We start from the raw sequence: 24,374 nt of genomic DNA, 5'->3' as shown, positions 1-24,374 counted from the left end.
AAAGGATATACAATTTTTATTAATAACACATTTAACTGTGGAGGATGTGGTTAGAGGCCGTGATCCTGCCATGAAACCCCCTTTCCCCATTTAAGTGTCCCTTATTTTAAAACTTTAAAAGTGGCAACCCTAGCCTGAACACATTTAGAAACTTTAACTACAACTTTCACAGTGGTTGCAAAAATTAAGTCTAATAGATTTACCCTAGTAGATTTAATATGAATTTATGAAATGCCTGTCCTAATTCCAGCTAGTGTTACTACAGACAAAAAAAAAAAAGTTATACATTTTAAGACGGGTTATGATCTGAAGATTGAAAAGTCTTGTAATTTATGTTGGTACATGCCACAGTGTTGTTTCCCCTTTTCCTCATCAGTGCTGTTGCTCCAGAGCTCCAGAGATAGGACAGAGCAGAGCGGTTCACTCACGTGAGTGGGTCTGTGATGGCTTGTGCCACATTAACATGAAAACAGGCTTCAATCACGCTACGCAAAATACGCGCCTGTGTTTCAGACAAGAAGAATAATTTCTACCGATTTTTACCCGCATTTGGCAGATAGAGTGGGCGTAAATGTCATGCCCTGATCTCAGCACTGCAAAAACCACAGTATTTTAGCAACCTTTTGATTAAAATATTTTAATTCTACAGACAAAGCACAACAATATGATCGATGAAAAAATCAAGATAAACAATCCTTTAGTCAAAACTAATACTGTTATTATAGCATTTTTAAAGATACAATTTCAATGGGTCTGAAACCTAGTTTAGTAGAAAATGAAAGTTCTGAGCAACCCAGGTGAGATGGATGGGAATGTGTAAGATTAGATGTATTGAAAACTAGAGCTGATTTCTGGATCAATTTACTGCAAGGTGTCAAGCTAATAGGAGCAGAGGTAGACTACAATGAGTTATATTATATAAATATTATATTTGAAATTAGTCACACACACACACACACACACACACACACAAAAAAAAAGAAATTGTGTGTGTCAACGTCCTGACACATTTAACTACTTAAGCACAGGTCTGGTAAGCTCTGGATGATGATATCTCACCTGTTGTCTCTCCTATCTGTCTTTCATCATCAGCTATCAGGTCTCTCAACCATCATTAAGCTAATGATCTGATTTACGTAAATGATCATGTGTTAGGGTGTGTAGCGGGCTGGTCTGAGGTCATGCACCTAGCCTCATCCACCGGGCCATTTGCAGCTCTGTAGCGCATGCTAGTCGTTAGTAGCTGATTTGCAATTTGTGGGCGGGGCAAAGGTGTGCCATTTTACCTTGCAAACACACACTCACATGCACAAACACACTGCTCACCCTTTACCCTGCCGTCAGTGTAGCAAAGCTCAGCAACTAGTTAAAGGTGTTCACCTGTACCTTCTGAGCACGCCGCTTATCTGCCCTCTGGTTCTGATGGTAGATTCGGCTAAAGTTGGACACGATGACAGGCACAGGTAGGGCTATTACCAGCACCCCACTCAGGGAGCAGATGGAACCGAAAATCTTCCCAGCAATCGTCTTAGGCACCATGTCTCCGTAACTGAAGGAATTGTGGGTCAAATAGAAACAGGGGGTTGTAGAGGAAAATAGACAGATGGTGACAAACATTTGGGGAAGAGGGAAGGAGAGACAAAGAAAACATTAGCTGCAATCAACACATAAACACTCTTCAACAATTTGCGAAGGTTGGTTTGATTATGTAGGAATGTAATTTGGCTTCAACACAGCTCCATTATCCCATTGCATGATTATTGTTGTTATTGTTGCAAGAACCTACAACAAACTCATTTCTGTGCTCAATTTGGAGGCCATTGTGGCCTTGCTGGATTACTGTAATTTAATTACACATGAGCCCAAGGTTGTGAAATGCCACATCACAGGTGGTAGAAAGGCAGAGAGATAGGGTGCTATCTGCCGAGCACAGTCCAGCCTTAATAAAGCCTACCGACCCACTCTTATGCCAGCCTCTGCCTAGGGACATCTGAAAATAGGTATAAAAGACTTCTGGGAACCCATGGCTTCATCTATGTTGTAAGGTACAAGCTAGAATGGAATGGTGCCAAGAGGCAACTTGCTGAAGTGCCTGCAGTCATTAGCTTGGACAACTCAAGTTGTACAGTACAATTAGAAGCTGCTTGAAAGACGGAATAAATGATTTAAGCAGACAATACACAACCAATTTAATTCATGCATGTTTAAATATATCAAACTGAAAAGTTCTATTTTGGTTTCTGACTGATGACAATTGCTCTTTCTTAACCAACTGTGCCTCTCTGATCTTTGTCAGACTAAAATAGATTTGAACAAACAAGATTGGCCACTACTAACCAGAGTTGTATAAAGATTTTACAGTCACAAATAAATCATCAACAGACTCAAACTGTTGCCTGAAACCTCTACACTTTCGTCATTCTTACTGCACTTAAGTAGTGGTAATGGTAATGGTGTCCCATTAATCTGTGAGCAGTTGTCTGTATTTCAAAATGTTCCCAATTACCAGAAAGCAGAGGTGGGGGCAAGTCACACATGTGCAAGTCTCAAGCAAGTCTCAAGTCCTCACCTTCAGGTCCCGAGTCATGTCTCAAGTCAGCAATGCATACAGTCAAACAAGACAAGTCAAGTCAGTGGTTCACCTCAAGCAAGTCGAGTCAAGTCACAGTACAAAACAGAATCAAGAAGAGAGATTTATCCCGAAAAATACTTGCTGGTTTAAGGTATTACCACAGTTAAAAATGCAACAAAAGTTTACATTAATATGTACTATCTAATATGATCCTGAAATGCGATGCTTTTACAGAACATCAAGTTTGACTAGATTTTGTCACTAATCGGCAGCACCATTAGTTCGACTAAAGTACTCTTTAGACTAAATAACTTCTAACGTTATCATTAATATTGTAATATCCCTGATGTACAAAATGAAAATACAAATTTTAACGAATATCCACTGTTATAACAAAAACAAAACTGGGGATAAAGAGCCGTGAAACTCGCGATTAGAACAGACTAAACAGGATTCATGCAGGCATCGCTGAATAAAAATACAGGACTTTTAGTACTTTTTCCAGCACTTCATACAAGTGAGAACTTAGAGATTTCAAACAATTCAGTGTTTCTAATTTGTATTCTGAGTTACGTGAATTGAATTTACTAGTCGGACACTCATAATTATAGTAATTGTGTGAACAAACCATTAATATACGTATTAAAGAAAAAAACCAGCCATGAAAAGTAAGATGTTATATACAGTTGTGTTCAAAAGTTTGCATACCCTTGGAGAATTGGTAATATATGTACCATTTTTAAACACATTTCTTTTATTTCTTATGGCATTCACAATCATAAAACAAAACAAGGCAACAATGAAAAAAATGAAATGACCCATGTTCAAAAGTCTACATACCCTTAGTTCTTAATGCTGTGTATTGCCCCCTTTAGCATCAATGACAGCATGCAGTCTTTTGTAATAGTTGTCTATGAGGCCCCAAATTCTTGCAGGTGGTATAGCTGCTCATTCGTCATGGCCTCCAGGTCATGCAAAGTCTCTGGGCGTCTTGCATGAACTGCACATTTGAGATCTCCCCAGAGTGGCTCGATGATATTAAGGTCAGGAGACTGTGATGGCCACTCCAGAACCTTCACCTTTTTCTGCTGTAACCACTGGAGGGTCAACTTGGCCTTGTGCTGGAAAGTCCAAGAGTGTCCCATGCACAGCTTTCGTGCAGAAGAATGCAAATTGTCTGCCAGTATTTTCTGATAACATGCTGCATTCATCTTGCCATCAATTTTCACAAGATTCCCCGTGCCTTTAGAGCTCACACACCCCCAAAACATCAGTGAGCCACCACCATGCTTCACAGTGGGGATGGTATTCTTTTCACTATAAGCCTTGTTGACCCCTCTCCAAACATAGTGCTTATGGTTGTGACCATAAAGCTCTATTTTGGTCTTGTCACTCCAAATTCCAGTGTGCCAGAAGCTGTGAGGCTTGTCAAGGTGTTGTCGGGCATATTGTAACTGGGCTTTTTTGTGGCATTGGCACAGTAAAGGCTTCTTTCTGGCAACTCGACCATGCAGCTCATTTTTGTTCAAGTATTGTCATATTGTGCTCCTTGAAACAACCACACCGTCTTTTTCCAGAGCAGCCTGTATTTCTCCTGAGGTTACCTGTGGGTATTTCTTTGTATCCCGAACAATTCTTCTGGCAGTTTTGGCTGAAATCTTTCTTGGTCTACCTGACCTTGGCTTGGTATCAAGAGATCCCCAAATTTTCCACTTCTTAATAAGTGACTGAACAGTAGTGACTGGCATTTTCAAGGCTTTGGATATCTTTTTATATCGTTTTCCATCTTTATAAAGTTCCATTACCTTGTTACACAGGTCTTTTGACAGTTCTTTTCTGCTCCCCATGGCTCAGTATCTAGCCTGCTCAGTGCATCCACATGAGAGCTAACAAACTCATTGCCTATTTACACACAGGCACCAATTGCAATTTAAAAAGCCACAGGTGTGGGAAATTAACCTTTAATTGCCATTTAAACCTGTGTGTGTCACATTGTGTGTCTGTAACTAGGCCAAACATTCAAGGGTATGTAAACTTTTGATCAGGGCCATTTGGGTGATTTCTGTTATCATTATGATTAAAAAGGAGCCAAACCACTGTGTGATGATAAATGGCTTCATATGATCACTATCCTTAAATAAAAATCATGATCATTGCATGATCAGTCATATTTTCAAAATCAATGCCAAAATTTCAGGGTATGCAAACTTTTGAGCACAACTGTATATAAATATATTATATATATAGTTATATATTATTTATAGATATTTTTTGTTTGTTATCATTACTATGATCACATTTGAGCTTTTTAGAAATGTTGAAATTCTTAATATGATCACTAAATATGATTACATATTGTAGCTAATCCCTTAGTTCCAGGGAATGAGGAAGTGGGAGACGGCATACTTCATTCCAATTATACAGTCTTTATTTAATATAAATCCTCGCTTTTCAGCAGAACACTTCCAAATCACACACACACACAGCTTGAAGCTCGGCTTTCTCTCTCATCTGCCACCATCTCCTCCCCTTTTATCTCCATGTCACAGCTCACTGGGAATACAAACAGGTGTTAGCACAGTGTAAATCCTTAACCAGTTATCTTTCCTGGACCTCACTCTCCACAGATCAGCGCTCGATCACACCATGCCTCCACATACCCCCACCGCCCAACTCAGGCCAGGGAACCATCCAGCCATCTGAATATTTAGATACAAACCTACGATAATAGCCAGCCAGCCCCAGGAACTGTCTCACCATCTTTTTGGTCTTGGGTCTTGGACAAGCCGCAATAGCTGCTGTTTTATCAATTTGGGGACACACTCGTCCATGACCCATGTGTAAACCCAGATACCATACTTCCACCCGTCCAATTGCACACTTCCTCGGATTCACTGTGAGTCCCGCCCCTGTCTCAGCTATATCAGGATGACCCTCATATCATCCAGGTAGGCAGCGGCATATGCAGCGTGCAGGCAGAGAATGGTCTACGGTACCAAAACCACCAGGCATTGATCCTATATGTGTCCAGGTTCCCTGCAGCACCAGCACACCGGCCCAGACCTTACCTACCCACCTGCGTCCCCGTATTTATCAACCTGGCGGGGAGGGGGAACAGAAACAAAGAAGTTCGGAGCAATAGAAATAGGGGTAGGGACAGTAACAGTATGGGATAGGGAAGGGGAAGAGAGAGATGGAGAGAGAGTTGGAGAGAGAGAAAATGATTCGCCATCTCTCAGATACGCCACCAAGTGGTCCTCTGCCAGCTGGATGGCCTTGGCACTGGACCCACTCTACCATTCCCTTCGGCAGATGGTCGACGAACTGCTCTAGCACCACCAGATTGATGATTCCATTGGCACCACGGTCCTCAGCCAGCAACCACCTCTGACAGACATCACAGAGCTGTTGGGCAAAGGCAAACGGGTGGCCGAACTCACCGGATGTCAGCGGCCAGAAGCGCTGATGGTGCTGTTCGGGGTTATGGCCAACCCGTTGCAGGATGGCTCATTTCAGGTCAGAGTACTCCAGCAGACTCGTGACAGGAAGCTGTTGTGCTGCAAGCTGAGCCACTGGGCGTGGGATCACCCCGACCCCACCATGGCATGCTTGAAAAGTTCTATGAAGGTTTTGGGGTCGTCCTGTGGTCCCATTTTCAGCAGTGTGATCTGAGGCACAGCAGGATTGGCCAGGGTCACTGCTGGAATACAAACAGCCCAACGACGTTAAAGATCCACCATTAACTGTGGGCATGAGATACTTTTCCATATGGCTACCTCTCTGTGTGCGCCAAACCCATCTCTGGTGTTTGCTGCCAAAATGCTCTATTTTTGTTTTATCTGGCCATAGAACCCGAATTTTAACTCTGGTGGAAATTACTTTTGTTTATGACAGTTTCCATAGACTGCAGTGAAAGATATCCATTGACTTGAACTTGGTCTGTTTTAAGCGGCAGAACCACTTACTGAATGTATTTTGTTTTTGGCACCATTCTGAATAAATTTTAGAGACTGTTGTGTGTGAACCAGCCCATCTGGCACCAACAATCATGCCACACTCACTGAGATCACATTTTTCCCCATTCTGATGGTTGATGTGAACATTAACTGAAGCTCCTGACCCATATCGGCATGATTTTATGCACTGCACTACTGCCACACGATTGGCTGATTAGATAATTGCATGGATGATTGTTGGTGCCAGACGGGCTGGTTTGAGTATTTCTGTGACTGCTGATATCCTGGGATTTTCATGCACAACAGTCTCTAGAATTTACTCTGAATGGTGCCAAAAACAAAAAAACATCCAGTGAGCAGCAGTTCTGTGGATGGAAATGCCTTGTTGATGAGAGAGGTCAACAGAGAATGGCCAGACTGGTTGAAACTGACAAAGTCTATGGTTACTCATATAACCACTCTGTACAATTGTGGTGAGAAGAACAGCATCTCAGAATGCTATTCTGAGATGCGGGTTGGAGCTGTTATGGTGGCACAAGGGGGACCTACACAATATTACGCAGGTTGTTTTAATGTTGTGGCTGATCGGTGTAAGTTGAAGGTCCATGGCAAATCCAAGAGTTCAAATGCTTTTTTATACAACTGTACTGGCCAATGGATATCTGAAAGAACAAAATGTCTCAAATTGTCTTAAACCTACTTTAAGTAAGTACAATTTGAATAAAGATTTAGTGTTTTGTTTTTGAAGACAAAATCTTCCTCTGGAAAATAATAATCATTTTTTTTTTAAACTTTCCCATTCTTTTGGAAAACCCACATTTTATATATATATATATATATATATATATATATATATATATATATATATATATATATAGCCACAGCTTTAGTCTCCCCTTTAAAAAGATATATAAATCAAGTCGTTGCAAAGTTTTTGTATTTTCCCTATACTGCACCTGCTGTCATGTTTATATATATATATAAACATGACAGCAGGTGCAGTATAGGAAAAATACAAAAACTTTGCAACGACTTGATTTATATATCTTTTTAAAGGGGAGACTAAAGCTGTTTCCATTAAATGAAAATAGATTACCTTAAAAGAAAGGTCTGCCACTGACAGAGGGGTAACTTGGGAAATAAAGCAATTTGGGGTTCCAGTAGAGATATATTCAAACACAGCTTACAGGTCCTTGGTCCTTTTCTAAGAAATACAACATTCACTTCCATTCAATTTGAATAATAAGTGTCTAGGAGTGAAAAATGTTGCGAGGAATATGTTAGTGCATTTATGTGAGTGTTAATGACGGCATTACTGAGCAATTAATTTTAAGTCTTGGTTTTCATTAACATGCAACCATGTGTGTAGTTAATCATTTACAGTACATAAAACACACATTAATCTCAGAGGTATATGGTTAATTACCAAAACCACAGTAGTGACAATAATGCAAAAAGGTATGGAAGAATGTGCTTCTCCCAATTGCAAGAAACTTATTTACTCACTCTCATGTCATTCCATTCTCATTTGCTGGTAATTTTTTTACCATGGAACACACAAGTAGACATTTTTAAGAATATTTATGCAGTTATTTTCCATACAGCTACAGTTCATAATAAACAAGGCTGTCAAGCTTCAAAAGGACAAAAAACACCATAAAAATAGTTCATATGACTCGTTGGCTATATTCCAAATCATCTGAAACCGTATAATAGCTTTGTGTGAGAAACAGACTAAAATGCAAATATATGAATGAAACTTGAGAACCAATAGCATTTTGGCATCAATGACATCAATCCTGGCATGGTGAGCCATGCATCATTTTTGAATCTGTCATGGACATGAATTAGACTTCAGAGCTTTGGCAAAGAGCAAGATTATCAGTTAATAAAGACTTACATTTTAGTCTGTTCACAAAGCTATTGTGTCTTCAGAAACTTGGATTAGACCACACAGATGGTATTTTTATTTCCTTTTTGGAGCTTGACAGACATGGTCACTGAACTGCCATTGTGTGGAAAAGAGTTGCGTAAAGATTCTTAAAAAATATTTGTGTTCAACAGAAAAAAATAGCATCCTTGAGAGTGAATAATGACATAATATTTATTTTTTTTATTTATTTTTTTTTTATTTTTTTTGCTATTACCTACAGTTGGAGTAATGACTTAAATTATATGATGTTTATCTGTCCACCATTATAATGGGGTGGCAAAAAAGCACTGCTTGCCACCAGAGCAATCAGACGGCTTTACTGTGACTGTCTAGCTGCCACACCAAAAGAATTCCTCAGCTACAGCTGCCTGTCATAGTGTTAATGATGTCATCCCTCTGGCCCTTGTGCCCTTGACATATGGGCCCACACTGAAGAGGGACATAGATGTGAAAAATATCACTCTTGTGTATTGGGCTTTCTATAGTGCCTGTGGTTTTCAATAATGATATTTTAAAAAGTTCCCAGGAGGTATAGATCTTTGGTAGCATTCAGAGCGGGGGGATTTGGGGGGTGGAAAGTTGGAAATAGAACAATTGTAAACTGCTTTTGCAGTATAAGCTTTAAAGCAGGAAGATGGTGGGTGATAAAAAAAAGGGCACAGATATTTTTTTGAATGAGTAGTACTTGTATGCAGACATGATCCGTGGTAATGCCGAGTTTTTGACATGTGCTATAGTAAAAGCATGGTATTTTTTAAGTAACTTGGAGTACAAAGAAAATATCATGAAATATGAATATAATAATCATTCAGTACCATGGTATTACCATGGTAACACCACAGTGCTTTTTTGTTAGGTTTCTTGTCTCATCACTCTTCACGTTTTCTCATCTCTGCTCGCTCACTTTATCCTGACATCTCTGCTGCTTCCACTCTGACCTCATCATTCCCTCTATAGAACTGACACTTTCTATAGTACTTTTAATTTTAATATAATGTTATTTTACTATATTCTGTCATTAATAGTTAGGACCTTACATCAGTAATGTGCCGGAATCATGGTACAGTGGTGGTAGGAACCAAGTAATGCCATGATTTTGAATAATTACCATGGTAGCCTACATGTCCAAAAATAATAATATAATATATATAAAATACCATGGTACTTTTTTAAAAAGTGATTAGTCTAATGGTTTATTAATTTAAACAAAAAGTATATTTGTTTTGGAATCAGCCAGCTCCTTCAATCCAAGACAGTATTCTACGAAAGACTTATTGAATTTCTATCTACACTGAAAGAGACGTGACAAACTTTTGACACATTTACACTACAATATTGTACATAGAGTGGACTTTTTACCTGATCTTTTAATCGACTGAGGAAATATCACTTTGATGATCCTGGGGGCAAATTTCCAATGGCATTTTTATACCCTTGAAGGGCAATGCGGGAAGGGGAAGCCACTCAAAGGGCTGTTTACAAGCGAAAGTGAGAAAATTAATCTTTTCTCGAAGGGCCCTTCCACAAGACTGTTAGCAAAGGGTATATTCATACAATAATGGTGCCACGTTCCTTTCAGAGTACTGACTTCAAAGGCTCTGCCCTTCAGAGTGAGTAGGGTACAGGAATGATCACTTTCGATTGGAATTCGTCTCAGTCTCAACCTCTGCCTAATCTTCTTTAATGCTTTAGTGATTTACATGTTATTGTGAGATTATTAGAATATTTAAATTTTGTTTTATTTAATCATCCTTTCGCATGTGCGATCAAACCATTGTGATTACACTAGGCTGGGCTCAGAGCCGTACAATCAAACTGGTGTGATCTGCATTCATGCTGCTGTAGCTGGACAGAAGCGGTTGCCATAATGAACCATCTACTCAAATAGTCTTTTCAACATCAAAATATCTTTATTTTTATATGTTACAAACATTCAAACATTCACTATATCAAAGTTTAAAGCCGTTACCGTTGGAGCACACTGTGTTGATGCAGCGATGTGGCCATGTTTTCTGACATCAAACAAAGAATATACAAACTAGTCAGTGCAGTTGAGCCTTCTCCCATTCTCTCTGTCACTCATTCTAACCACTTCTTGTGCTGGGAAAGTGGAAGGGCTAGGTTTTTGGAACCTTCTATGCTTCTGTCACGAACTCAGAATCCCATGCTGCATTGCATGTAAACAATATGGCAGCGCGCATAGCCGGGAAGCACATTTGCATCTTATCTATCATAATCATCATTATAAACATCTAAAAACTACATTGTTTGATAATATATAATCTGATCTTCAGTGCACCTGCTGTGACATAATCTCCAGTGCATCTTCTGTGAAGTGTAAGGTAAAACATATTTTTTTAAATTACAGCGTGCATTAAAGAACTCATGCTGGGGGGTCCGTCAGTACAGGAGAAACTTACGTGCGAAAAGGTTAATATTTCCCCTGTTTTTCTGCATGACCAGAAGGGCACCTTTATATTTGTGAATGAAAGGGTCCCATACGCCCCTGCTGCAAATGATTCCCTACATAGCTATGCTACTATAATTTATCTTGCATAACTTCACAGTCTCCTTCACACATATATAAAATAATTTCTTCTCAATACTATTATTCAAGTCAATTTATTTGCTTATTAAGTAAGTACCCAGACAATCTCTCATTATCACAAAATAAATCCCCGTTATTATTGCAAAATAAACCTCTGTAAGACCCCTTCTCTTATGCATTGGGGTCCTAATCACCCTATTAGGGTTTATTTTGCCATACATTTGCCATACTGTACATTATCCCTCACATAGTTACTGCTTTCCATTCCACTCAGAGCTTGTGCCCTTGCGTGAGTGGACAAGGTTAAGCTGAATGTGCAGTTAAACGTGCAATAAATTGCTCTCATCTGTTTGCCTTTATTCTGGTGCTTGAAAGAACTGACAAGTCTCTTTTTTACCACCCTAGGGCTCAGTTCACAGCTAAAATAAATGACAGAATCAGTGACATTAAATAAGTCTGTTCTTTCAGCAAAAAAAAAAAAAAAAAAAAAAAAGAGAGAACTAAATATTGTACGAAAATATATGTTTGAAATATTACAATAATAGCGTATACTTATGTGTGCAATTGGCTATGTTTATGTTTACCATTTCAGTGGTATTACAAATAATTGATGCTGTCACTATCCCAGCATTTTACTCACATAAATCCAAAGCTAATATGCATGTAACTAGATAGTCCACTCAGTTGTCTTGACCAATGATTACTTCCTGATCTGATTCCATATGATATCACAACAATGATAACATGACCAGTATAAAACTAAAAATATTCCATATTATTATTGAAATACACTACCGGTCAAAAGTTTTGAAACACTTACTCATTCTTTATTATAATGTTTTTTTTTTTGTTTTTTGTTTTTTTTTTCACATTTTAGAATAATAGTAAAGTCATCAAAACTATGGAATAACATAAATGGAACTATGGGAATTATGTTGTGACTAAACAAAATCCAAAATAAATCAAAACTGTGTTATATTTTAGCATCTTCAAAGTAGTCACCCTTTGCCTAGAATTTGCAGAAATGTACTCTTGACATTTTCTCAACCAAATTCTAGAGGTATCACCCTGGGATGCTTTTTAAACAGTATTGAAGGAGTTCCCATCTATGTTGGGCACTTATTGGCTGCTTTTCTTTATTATTTGGTCCAAGTCATCAATTTCAAAAACTTGTTTTTAAAATTAAATTTTAGTTTTATAATGAAATAAATTAATATGGTGGCACAATTATATTTTTGTCTACAAAACTAATTTCAAACATTTAAGTATATGCCTTCAGATCAAAAGATTTTTGGAGATCATGAGAAACATTTCAGGCAAGTGTTTCAAAACTTTTGACCAGTAGTGTATATTTGAGAATCAGAATATCTGATATTTGATATATCTGGTATAATGATGAGTCAAGCACAGGTAGACTGCTATATATATATATATATATATATATATATATATATATATATATATACCGATCAGCCACAACATTAAAACCAACTGCCTAATATTGTGTAGGTCCCCCTCATGCTGCCAAATAGCGCCAACCTACATCTCAGAATTGCCTTCTCACCACAATTGTACAGAGCGGTTATTTGTGTCACTGTAGATTTTGTCAGTTCAAACTTGTCTGGCCAGATCTCTGCTGACCTCTCTCATCAACAAGGCATTTTCGTCCACAGATCTGTATTATAAAAGAGGTCCACACAGCGCTATTCTTCAGAATTATTATCAGTGAATAAACTACTTAAATTCCAGTCTGTTGTTTAAATAAAGCTATTGTATGGCTTCAAAGACTTGGCATATAGTTTACAACTCTATATTGATTAGTTTAACCGTGTTTTTTTTTTTTTTACTTCTTGGAGCTTGGCTTTATAAATTACTATCTACCTTCATTATTCATTCTGCAATACATCTTTTGTGTTCCACAGAAAAAAAGAAAATCCTACTGGTTTGCACAATATGAGGCTAACAGATGACATTTTAGGCTGAACTATTCTTTTAAACCTATATAGACTCCTGTGATAGAAAACAAAATAATAATAATATTTAAAATAATAATAATAATAATGACACAACACCTAACATCTCTGTGGATGGAAAAGAAATCAGGCTTCAAACAGCAGCTGATATTTATCCTGATAATGAGCTGCTTCAGCCTATTTTTGTTGTGAGTGATCAAAAATCCTTCATTTTGTTACAGATCTATGTCAAATGTGGAGGAGAAGCAGGACCCCCCCACCCCCACCACACATTTTATCCTCCTTTTTCTGTGGTTGCTCAGTTCTTCATTAAGAAAGAACCTGTGCAATTGCTTGCAAGACATGAGCAAATTCCTTCCAAGTGGATTCTATCTGATTGTGTCCTAATGGGCATCAAATGAAATAGCAAGACTGGTTGCAGAGAAATTCAATAGATGCTGGAAAAACTAAACTAAACCATTTTAGTCGAAGATTGGAGTCTTGCTTTTAAATGGTCCCAAATCGTAACGAAAGGCTCTAGAGTGTTTAACGATTCAGCAACCGCTCTTTATTACCAACACAGCACCAACATAGACATCACCAAGGTAATTTCCTGTTGTGCAGTACATTTTCATATTCCCATCATAAATGTCTTAATATATTGTATAAAATATTAAACTCACAATTTTTTAAAGCTAAAAAACATTTATCACACAATTAAGTGAATGGATGGATTTCGAATAATGTCACTCCTTTGATTAGAGAGGATACTGGTGTTTTTGCTAGGGATGTCCTGATACAATTTTTTTGAGACCGAGTTGCATATAAACAGTTTATTTCAATTTTATCATCAAAATGGTGTTTAAATAGATTAATTCATTAAAACTTTAATCAATAACAATTCATTTTCAACATGATATTGTATTATTTTTGCCAAATAAAGTGCTGCATAAAAGAGCATCACAGATGTAAGATATTGCTTAAATATAATACAATTACTATTGATTTATTATTATTATTATTAGTAGTAGTAGTAGTAGTAGTAGTAGTAGTAGTAGTAGTTCAACAGTGAATATTACTTTTTTCATTTAAATTGTGCTTTTATTTTGATGGAGCTTTTATTTTGAAGTGTTTTTGTGTTGTTATGACCACGGAGCTCCCACATAAGATGCCAGCTTCCCACTCTAGCAAAGCCGGTTGCTACTTGACTCAAAGTGATTATTTAACCACAAAAGTTGCTATTTAAATAAATAAATATGTACTCTGTAAGTGCCTCACGCTACAAAGTGAACTTGTGCTCTGTTTACTGTCATCTGCTACAAACAGAGTGATCGATGCTTATGACATTGTTATCTCTGTATGAGCCAAAGTGGAGCTTTAAAAGGTACGTGTAGCTGGTGTCAGCACAACATTGTCTCCACACATTCACAAGTGCTCACATTAGCAACGTGGCGCTCATGCAAACTATATATTTATATCATTAAATCGCATCTTTTGCGGTAAAATAATCACATGAGGACATAATGTGATTTTAATTTGTTCGCTGAATGTGTACGTAAGAACATTCGTATGTCAGATGGTATTGGTTTTTGGTATCGGAGCATTTTTACGTGTGCGGGTACATGACCGCGGTATTGGACCAGATTCCATTATCATATCGGGACATCCCTAGATTATGCCATACCCAATGTCTCTTTAACGATTAAATACCAATTCTTAATGGCATCAGCCTCCAGGAAGTGACATAATTAATTTTTATTTAAGGAAAACAACAGCACAAACATCAGCAAGTATTAGCTATGTATTTTTATGAATTCTGTTGTGTTGTAGTATTTACTCTGAAACATTCCATCCCAATTTGTTGGAGCAAATATGTTGACACCCTCATCTAAGCCAACTCTTAATCCCTCACTATGCAATGGCTAACTTGTACCCTTTTATAGAATTACTTCCTTAAATAACAACACAAGCATATTATATATATATATATATATATATATATATAAGTTACACAACTCATAAAGGAACTTTATGACAATAATGATCACCAACCAATTCGTTACCATCTTCAAAAAGTGCCAAGATTCATAAAAAGCTGACAGTTGCTAAGACGCATACACTTAGAAACAAAGTTTGAAAGCTGTGTCTAATCAACATGAGGCTCCACAGGCTGTTGAGGGGAGAAGCTAATGAGAAAGGTGAAATAAAAATGGATCTTTTCATGGTGTGATGGAATCAAGGGAGCTGGCTAATTTCTGTCTGTACCCTCAGGGAGAGAGGCAAGATTCAGCTTCCTGTATATAAAACGTGACAGGAAGAGATGAACATGAAATATCACTGAAAGGGACAGCCTATACTTGACTACCACAAGTATAACACTGGCCTTTCAATGGTGTGAAATCCCATAGTGCAATTAATGCATGGGTGTCACTTTGTTTTGAGAAATGGTGGAGACATTTGGTGGGGGGTACACACATTTGGTGGTTGTGAGGTCACAAAATGGTGAAGACTCTTAAAGTTCTTATAGCGGAGCTTCAGTGAATATTAATAAGCAAACAAGGGATTGGAATATATAATGATAATATTAAGTTATATTATTTGGAAAATGGATTTCCGTTTTGCAGCTATTTAAAATAGGTTTTATCTAACTTTTGAAGTTTTATTTTATTTGATAAATAATGTACCATGATCTGGAGATCAGGTCTGTGCCCCCATTCCTATTAGCTCTGTAGAGTAAGTTGATATTGAAACATAAACAGTACTACGATTAGAAATATCCAGCACTGCAATAAATAAGCAAATAAATAAAATTCCCAATGACTGTTTTTATCTTGTTTTCCAAAATTGCATATTAAGACTTGTTTTCAGAGAATATACCTTAAATTAGGTTTATTTTTCTCACCCCATTGTCAAATAGTTTTTTCTTGTTTTCTTGTTTTTTCTAGGAGAAAAAAAAATGCCAGTAGGGTAAGAAAATACACTCACTGAGCACTTTATTAGGAACACCTGTACACCTACTTATTCATGCGATTATCTAACCACCCAATCGTGTGGCAGCAGTGCAATGCATAAAATCATCCAGATATGGGCTCACATCAAGCGTCAGGACGGGGGGAAAATGTGATCACAGTGATTTCTACCATGGCATGATGTTGGTGCCAGATGGGCTGGTTTGAGTATTTCTGTAACTGCTGATCTCCTGGGATTTTCATGCACAGCAGTCTCAAGAGTTTACTCAGAATGGTGCCAAAAACAAAAAACATCCAGTGGGAGGCAGTTCTACAAATGCCTTGTTGATGAGAGAAGTCAACGGAGAATGGACAGACTGGTTCGAGCTGACAGAAATGCTGCGGTATCTCAGATAATCCCTCTGTACAATTGTAGTGAGCAGAAGAGCATCTCAGAACGCACAACATATCAAACTTTGAGGCGGATCGGCTACAACAGCAGAAGACCACATTGGGCACTTTATTAGGACAATAGTGTTCCTAATAAAGTGCTCAGTGAGTGTAAATTTAATTTAAGATATATTCTCTGAAAACAAGTCTTATGTCTGAAACATAAATTTTATCATGTTTTAAGGATTCTACTGTGCATGTTTCTGGAATAAAAGATGAACATACTGATAAAAATTTTTTTTTAAAAACATATCTAATTTGATTACTTTATTCCTACACCTGCCACTGTCAGTTCCGGGCAACAATTTATCTTTGAAATCGACGGGGTTCCAGGTTTTAAACCGCCCTTATATAACTTTTTCATTTATGTGTCAAATTGCAGCTATACGTCACTGGAAGTATATAAGTAGTTGTGTTTGCATTCTGTTTTGTGATTTTACTAGAATGGATCTACACACTCACGACGAGCCCTTACGTCACTCCCGGTCCATTCACTCGTCTACTGCCAATCTTTTTACAGAACTGTATCTAGCCCATGTCACAGATGATGTCTTAGCTGGACTCGACACTGAATCATTGGCTGAAGCTTTTAATAAATCTTGTAATTTTACACTTGATTATGTCTCTCTACTTAAGCCAAGGAGAGTTAAGGTTTGTTTCACAGCCTTGGTTAAATAACATCACCCGCATACTAAAACAAGAGTGCAGAAAAGCTGAGCGCAAGTGGAAACGAGACAAGCTTCAGGTCTCTTATGGCATTTTAAAGGTGTGTTTAACTAACTATCAGAGAGCTGTAAAGGAAGCGAAAGCTACGTTTTTCTCTAAAGTAATCTCTGATAATGTAAATTGACCAAATGTATTGTTCAAAACAATCGATTCTGTTTTAAACCCAACTAGAAATGCTTTTCTGGACGCCTGTAACAAGTCAGAGTCAGACACAGAGTGAAGATCCATGTGCAGAGTTTAATAACAATCGTAATCAAACAGGCAGAGATCAAAACCAGGTAAGCAATCCAGGCAAAGTAACAAAACAAAGATGGTAAACAAAGGGGTAATCCAAGGGGCAGGCAGTAGATAACGCTCAGAAATGCAAGACAACGAGGTGAATTGGCATGACTTCGCAGAGAATGAGAGCAGAAATATATACACAGGGAGTTGATTAGTGAATGAAAATCAGGTGTGAGAGACAAGGGCGGGAAGAGGGGGATTCTGGGAAGTGTAGTCCGGGTTGAGGTTAGTACTCAGTGGAAGAGGATCTTGTGGGAACCCCAGGGCCTGAGAGCCGGACGGTCAGGATGGGCTAGGTGAAATTCTGAGATGAATGAAGGGTCCAGAATGTCCTCCGAAGAGACCTAAGATTATTCTTCTGGTCCATAGCCCTCCCAATCTACCAGATATTGTAGGATTCTGCCCCGACGTCAAGAGTCAAGGAGAGTGTTGACTTGGTAGGCGATCTCGCCATCGAGGTCAAGAGGAGGAGGATGAATGAGGGGGGTGAATGAAAATCAGGTGTGAGAGACAAGGGCGGGAAGAGGGGGATTCTGGGAAGTAGTCCGGGTTGAGGTTAGTACTCAGTGGAAGGGGATCTTGTGGGAACCCCAGGGCCTGAGAGCCAGATGGTCAGGATGGGCTAGGTGAAATTCTGAGATGAGTGAAGGGTCCAGAATGTCCTCCTAAGATTGTTCTTCTGGTCCATAGCCCTCCCAGTCTACCAGATATTGTAGGATTCTGCCCCGACGTCGAGAGTCAAGGAGAGTGTTGACTTGGTAGGCGATCTCGCCATCGAGGTCAAAAGGAGGAGGGGGAAGGTTGATGATGGAGGTACTGGAAGACTCAGTCACAGGTTTGAGGAGAGACACATGGAAAGTAGGAGAGATATGGTAGTGAGGAGGCAGTTGAAGTTTGTAGCATACGGAGTTAACTTGTTCGACGATTTTAAACGGACCCACATACCTGGGGGAGAGTTTCTTGTGGGGTAATCGCAGGTGAAGATCTCGGGTGGACAGCCATACTTGTTGGCCAAGAAGGAGAGTTGGGAAGGGTCGATGATGTCGGTCAGCTTGTGTCTTCTGCTGATGGACAGCTCCCAGGAAGTGTTGGAGTTCTTTGGTTGAACCCGGTCGAAGCCAGTTCTTGACGGCATCAACTTTGAGACTGTCCACGTGGGCCCCCTCGGGGCTGATCATGTAACCTAGAAAAGATGTGGTGGAGACATGGAACTCGCACTTCTCAGCTTTTATGAAGAGGTGATTATCTTGGAGGTGTTGGAGAACTTGGCGTATGTGCAGAATGTGAGCTTCAAGGGAAGGTGAGAAAACCAGGATGTCGTCAATGTAGACTATGATGCTTCGGTGCAGAGGTCGCGAAAGATCTCATTTATGAAGGATTGGAAGATGGAAAGTGAGTTGGCAACACCATACGGCATGACCCAGTATTCGTAGTGCCCCGAATGGGTGATGAAGTCGGTCTTCCACTCGTCCCCCTCCTTGATGCGAATAAGGTTATAAGCATGACACAAATCTAGTTTGGTAAAGATCTTGGCATCCCATAGCTGTTCGAGTGCTGCAAGCACTAGTGGGAGAGGATAGGGAAACTTAATGGTAATGGCAATTAAGCCTCTATAGTCAATGCAGGGCCGGAGTCCGCCATCTTTTTTTGCCACAAAGAAGCCAGCTGCTGCAGGTGACATGGAGTGTTGGATGAAGCCCATCTGCAGTGCCTCTTCAATTAAATCCTCCATGGCTTGTGTCTCAGGGATATACAGGGGATATATATGGCTTTTGGGAGGTTGAGTGCCTGTAAGGAGGTCGATTGCGCAGTCAGAAGAGTGATGAGGTGGTAACTGAGTAGACTTGGTCTTACTAAACACAGACAGGAAGTCTTGGTAGGCTTCCGGGATGGTAGATTGCACAGAGGCCTCAGGGAAATGGGTTGCTCCAACTATAGGCAGGAGGTAAAACATGAGGCTCCCCACTGTATGATCTCTCCATCAGTCCAAGAAATGTGAGGGTTGTGTTTAGCAAGCCAGGGGTATTCAAGGATGAGAGGGTTCTTCGGAGTGTTGGTGATGGATAGTTGTAGTGTTTCATGATGAAGAGCCCCCACTTGCACAGAGATGGGTTGAGTGATGTGAAGCTCTATGTCAGCATGAAGAGGGTGACCATCTAGTGCTGTAACAGAGAGAGAAGGCACACAAGGGGCAGTATCCAGAGATAACAGATTGCAGAGATCAGAGTCAATAAATTTGCCTGCAGCCCCAGAGTCGATAAGAGCTTTGACAGATATGGAATTCTGACTGGAACAGAGTTTTACTTCAACAAGTAAATTTCGATTTTCCAAAAAATAAGAGCTGTCGGTACTCACCGAAGTATTCGTGGGTAAGGAGGAATGTGAGGGACAGGAGGAGAGGAAATGGCCGGGCTCTCCACAGTACAGACACAATTTGTAGAGAATGCGTCTTTGACGGTCCTCTCTTGACAGACGAGAGTGACCCAGCTGCATCGGCTCGTGTTGAGGCGTAGTTATGGCAGGTAGCAGAGGAGGGTGTGATAGGGTGGCTGGGGTGCAGCTCCGCTTCAAATTGTCCAGTTTGATGGAGAGAGTAATAAACTGGTTGAGAGAGAGGTTATCGTCTCGATTGGCCATCTCTACCTGTAGTTGAAGCAAGAGTCCCTTGCGATAAATGGGTTTGAGTGGTGCAACAGCCCATCTGGTTTGTGCTGCGAGAGTACGAAACGCAAGTGCGTAGTCAGCTGCCATTGAACTCCCTTGTGTGAAACGAATGATGCGATCACACACGTCTTCGCCACCCACTGGATTCTGAAAAACACTCTTGAAATGGGAATAGAAAGCTTCAAGAAAGTTACGTATCTCGCTATTACAATTCCATACAGCCGTAGCCCAATCCAGTGCTCGACCTGTGAGCAAGGAGATGATAAAGGCCACCTTGGATTCCTCAGTGGGGAAGCACGAGGAAGCTTGAGTGATATAAAAATACTACACTGCAGCAAAAAACCATCACACTGACCTGGCGTGCCGTTGAATCTCTCCGGGAGAGTGAGATGAGGAGCTCGAAGATTCGGCCGATGCAGAGAGGCTTCCGAGGGAGCAGTCAATGATGGTGTGGGGACTGGATTAGCGGCTGGTAAGGGAGACCTGGCTGGGGAAGTGGTGCGTAAATAACTTAACACCTCTTCCAAGGCATAGGGAAGCTGTCCCAGTTGACGGTGGTGAGCTGCCAGCTGTTCAGCTTGAAAAGTGAATGCAACTTGAAGAGAAGAAAACTCAGCTGGATCTGACATTGTCGAAGTCTTCTGTAACGAGTCAGAGTGAATCTGAATATGAATCTGCATTGTTGAAGGTCACTAATTATATTTTTCTGTCCATGGATTCAGGTTCGCCTGTCATCTTAGTTTTATTAGATCTCAGTGCCGCGTTCGACACTATCGATCATAATATTCTTCTCAATCGTCTTGAGTGTATGGTTGGCATCCAAGGTATGGCCCTCCATTGGTTTTCCTCATATCTAAAAGAAAGGACGTTCTCTGTAAATTTAGGTAATTTTTCTTCTATGTTGGCTCAATTACAGTGTGGTGTCCCTTAAGGGTCGATTTTAGGACCCTTGTTATTATCCCTGTACGTATATGCTTCCTCTGAGATCTGTTTTTCAGAAGTACAGCATATCTTATCACTGTTATGCTGACGATTCACAGTTTTATTTCCCAGTGAGTGTAGACAAGGATTGTTCATTTGAGAATGCCCTAAATTGCTTCAAAGATATTAAACACTGGCTAATATAATTTAATTTTTACAATTAAATGAAAGCAAAACCGAAGTTCTGGTTTTAGGTTCACCCATCTCCTCTTTACCTGGCCTGGTTGCCCAGTTGCGTCCTCTGTCGTCGAATGTACAAGATCATGTAAGGAGTCTTGGAGTGATTTTAGACTTATTATTTTTCTAAAAATAAAATAAAACGTTTTCTTTCACATAAAGACTTGGTAATTGTGATCCACTCACTTATTATCACTTACATCAAGGTTAGACTATTGTAACTCATTGTACATTGGTCTCCCCCAAACTGCGTTATTCCACTTATAGCTGGTTTAAAACACAGCAGCTAGGCTTTATACAGGGTCAAGAAAGAGGGATCACATTTCCCCTGTTTTAGCATCTCTACACTGGCTTCCTGTGAAATTCAGGGTCAATTTAAAAATTCTGATTTATGTCTACAAGGCATTATCTGGTCTCGCGCCCCAATATATCAGTGACCTTCTATATTGACATTTTGGTCATGAGACTGCAATGGATAGAGAGCCAAGGAAAAACAGAAAAGAACACTGCACCAAAAAAAAACAAACAAAAAAAAAAAACATTAAATAAATTCCAGCCTTAGATCGCCACTCGTATAACAAACACAAACAAAACAAACAACTGTTTGACAATTGGAGATGATTCCTCTGTTATAGATCCCTAGCCCAAGCTGTTTCATAAAGTGGTTGGGACAAAACTGGCCATAGCAAAAAGTCCCAACAGTTAGTAATGCCCTTGAAATAATGTGTGTGGTTAAGGCACGCATGTGCAGAACAGCAAAGCTGGGATGTAAGCAATCTTCTGTAACAGTTTGCTAATTGAAAGTCTAGTACATTGCATGAGGCCAAGATTCACGGCGCTGTGGGACAAGGAGTGGTGATGGTGTATTGGGCTAAAGCACGGAACAGGTAAGCAGAATGTTGCCAGTTTGATCGCCACAGCCACCACCATTGTGTCCTTGAGTTAGGCAGTTAACTCCAGGTTGCTCCAGGGGGATTGTCCCTGTAATAAGTGCACTGCATGTTGCAAAGAGTCTGCCAAATGCATGCATGTAAATGTAACTCTAAAATGTTCAATGATGGACCCAAATTCTGGATCCACATGAATGTATTCAGAATGTACTCTGAAGTTTTGATTAGATTTACTATAAAAGGCATGACATGATCTTTCAAGGTGTTTTTTTCTGTTAAAAAAAAAAAAAAATACTTTCTCCTATCCCAGTTTAATGTGCAACTAATGAATAATGTAATAACTAAAAGTAAGTCATTACTCTGGTTGTTTTTCTGAAGTGTGTAAACACTGTGGTTCTGTGGCAATTTGAAAACACTGCTCTGTTTGTTAGATCCTGAAATCACAACACTGACTCAACAAGTGTTCGAAAGTAGTCTTTTTTTTTTTTTTTTTTAAATACATTCCAATGGTGCTACTAGAGGTGTGAAAATTACACACTTTAATAATAATTTCCCAACTTTTTATAACAGTTCCTTTAATCTTACAGCAAGAGGCACAAAAGCATTAATAATGATTTTTTACAATTGTTCAAAATAAATTTGTATTGCAGTGTTATGCATGTTATGCATGTATTTTTTTAATCTTGATAATAAATAAGATTGTTCCGACTTAAAATTCTGATTAGATAAGCCATAAAATGCAGTGAAAGTAAACTACAGTGGGTTAAACTTCTATAGCGGTGAATGGGAAACAACAGCAAATATATTTTTGCATTCCCATTTCTTCCAATTGCAAAAAAAAAAAAAAAAAAAAAAAACTATTACATTTCCACGACTTTCCAAAATAGGGAAAAAATAGAGAGCTGTGGATGACATCAGTAAAAAGTGAGAAAGGTACCAAATTTACTGTCACTCTTCAGCAGTTGCATTTGAAATCCCACCGAAGAAGTGGTGACAATTTTATTTTATTTATTTATTTTTAATTAATGCCAGTGTAAAATAACACAAAGGATAATTTTACAGGGGGGCCTGGGTAGCTCAGCAAGTAAAGACTATGACTCCCACACCTGGAGTCGCAAGTTCGAATCCAGGGCGTGTTGAGTGACTCCAGTCAGGCTTCCTAAGCAACCAGTTGGCCCGGTTGCTAGGGTAGGTAGAGTCACGTTGGGTTAACCTCCTCGTGGTTGCTATAATGTGGTTCTCGCTCTTGGTGGGGCGCGTGGTGAGTTGAGCTGGATGCCGCGGAGAATAGCGTGAGCCTCCACACACGCTACGTCTCTGCGGTAACGTGCTCAACAAGCCACGTGATAAGATGAGCGGATTTACTGTGACAGACGTGGAGGCAACAGAGATTTGTCCTCTTCCACCCAGATTGAGGCAAGTCATTATGCCACCATGAGGACTTAGAGTGCATTGGGAATTGGGCATTCCAAATTGGGGAGAAAAAAAAAAAACTTAAAAAAAAATATTTAACATAACATTTTTACTAGATTTACGCTGCCAAATAAGGAATAAGCTTTGAATAGGGTCTGTAAATACACAACTATATTAATGTGCAAAGTTGCTATGTTATTACTAATTAACTCAATTACTAACTCTAATAGTTGTTTCATTATTATTAATATTAGTAGATTAAACTTGGTATTTTTAAAGTATTTAATAAATAATACATAGATGTTTCATTTATAAATTATTGATTATTGGTGTCTTTTAAAAAAACAGCTGCAACAGCTGTATGATAAAAGCAATAAGCCACAAGAGGTCGTGCATTAGCGTGTTATTACAATGGTTAAGGGGTTAAAGCACTTTGTTTTGTGTTGTACAAAAGAACACCCCTTACCCATTGTAAAATCAGTGTATACCACATCCTCTTGTGGTATATTGCTTTATTAAACAATTCTAAAATATTATATAATAGAATATATTAAATAGACTTATTATTATTATAAACAGACTCATGTGTTGAAGTAAACCTTACTCAAAGGATCTAATAAAAACTATGAAAAATACAGTAGCAACACAATTGTATGCCACAATTGACAATACGAAAATAAGCAGGGTTGGTAGGGTTACTTTTGAAATGTATTCCACTACAGATTACAGAATACATGCTGTAAAATGTAATTTGTAACATATTTCGTTAGATTACTCAAGGTCAGTAACGTATTCTAAACACTTTGGATTACTTCTTCAGCACTGGTAGATTTTTTCACTTGTTTTGAATATAAAAACTCAGTAAGTACAGTAAGACAAAAT

At 39.0% G+C, this 24,374-nt stretch overlaps 1 protein-coding gene across 2 annotated transcripts in view; it reads right to left on the bottom strand.

The window, feature by feature from the left end:
- Positions 1-24,374, bottom strand: part of LOC127425940 (potassium voltage-gated channel subfamily D member 3-like) — a 249,179-nt gene that overhangs the window by 38,568 nt on the left and 186,237 nt on the right. Inside the window, exon 3 of one of the 2 annotated variants that reach the window (XM_051672293.1) lies at positions 1,381-1,549. In XM_051672293.1, the coding sequence (XP_051528253.1) occupies positions 1,381-1,549 (169 nt within the window). The remainder of the gene's footprint in view (positions 1-1,380; positions 1,550-24,374) is intronic. The other variant, XM_051672295.1, reaches the window with a different exon arrangement.

This window comes from Myxocyprinus asiaticus, chromosome 35 (assembly GCF_019703515.2).
Source record: "Myxocyprinus asiaticus isolate MX2 ecotype Aquarium Trade chromosome 35, UBuf_Myxa_2, whole genome shotgun sequence".
Lineage (NCBI taxonomy): Eukaryota > Metazoa > Chordata > Actinopteri > Cypriniformes > Catostomidae > Myxocyprinus > Myxocyprinus asiaticus.
The sequence above is the reverse complement of the archived record's forward strand: the minus strand, read 5'-3'. Positions and strand labels throughout refer to the sequence as shown.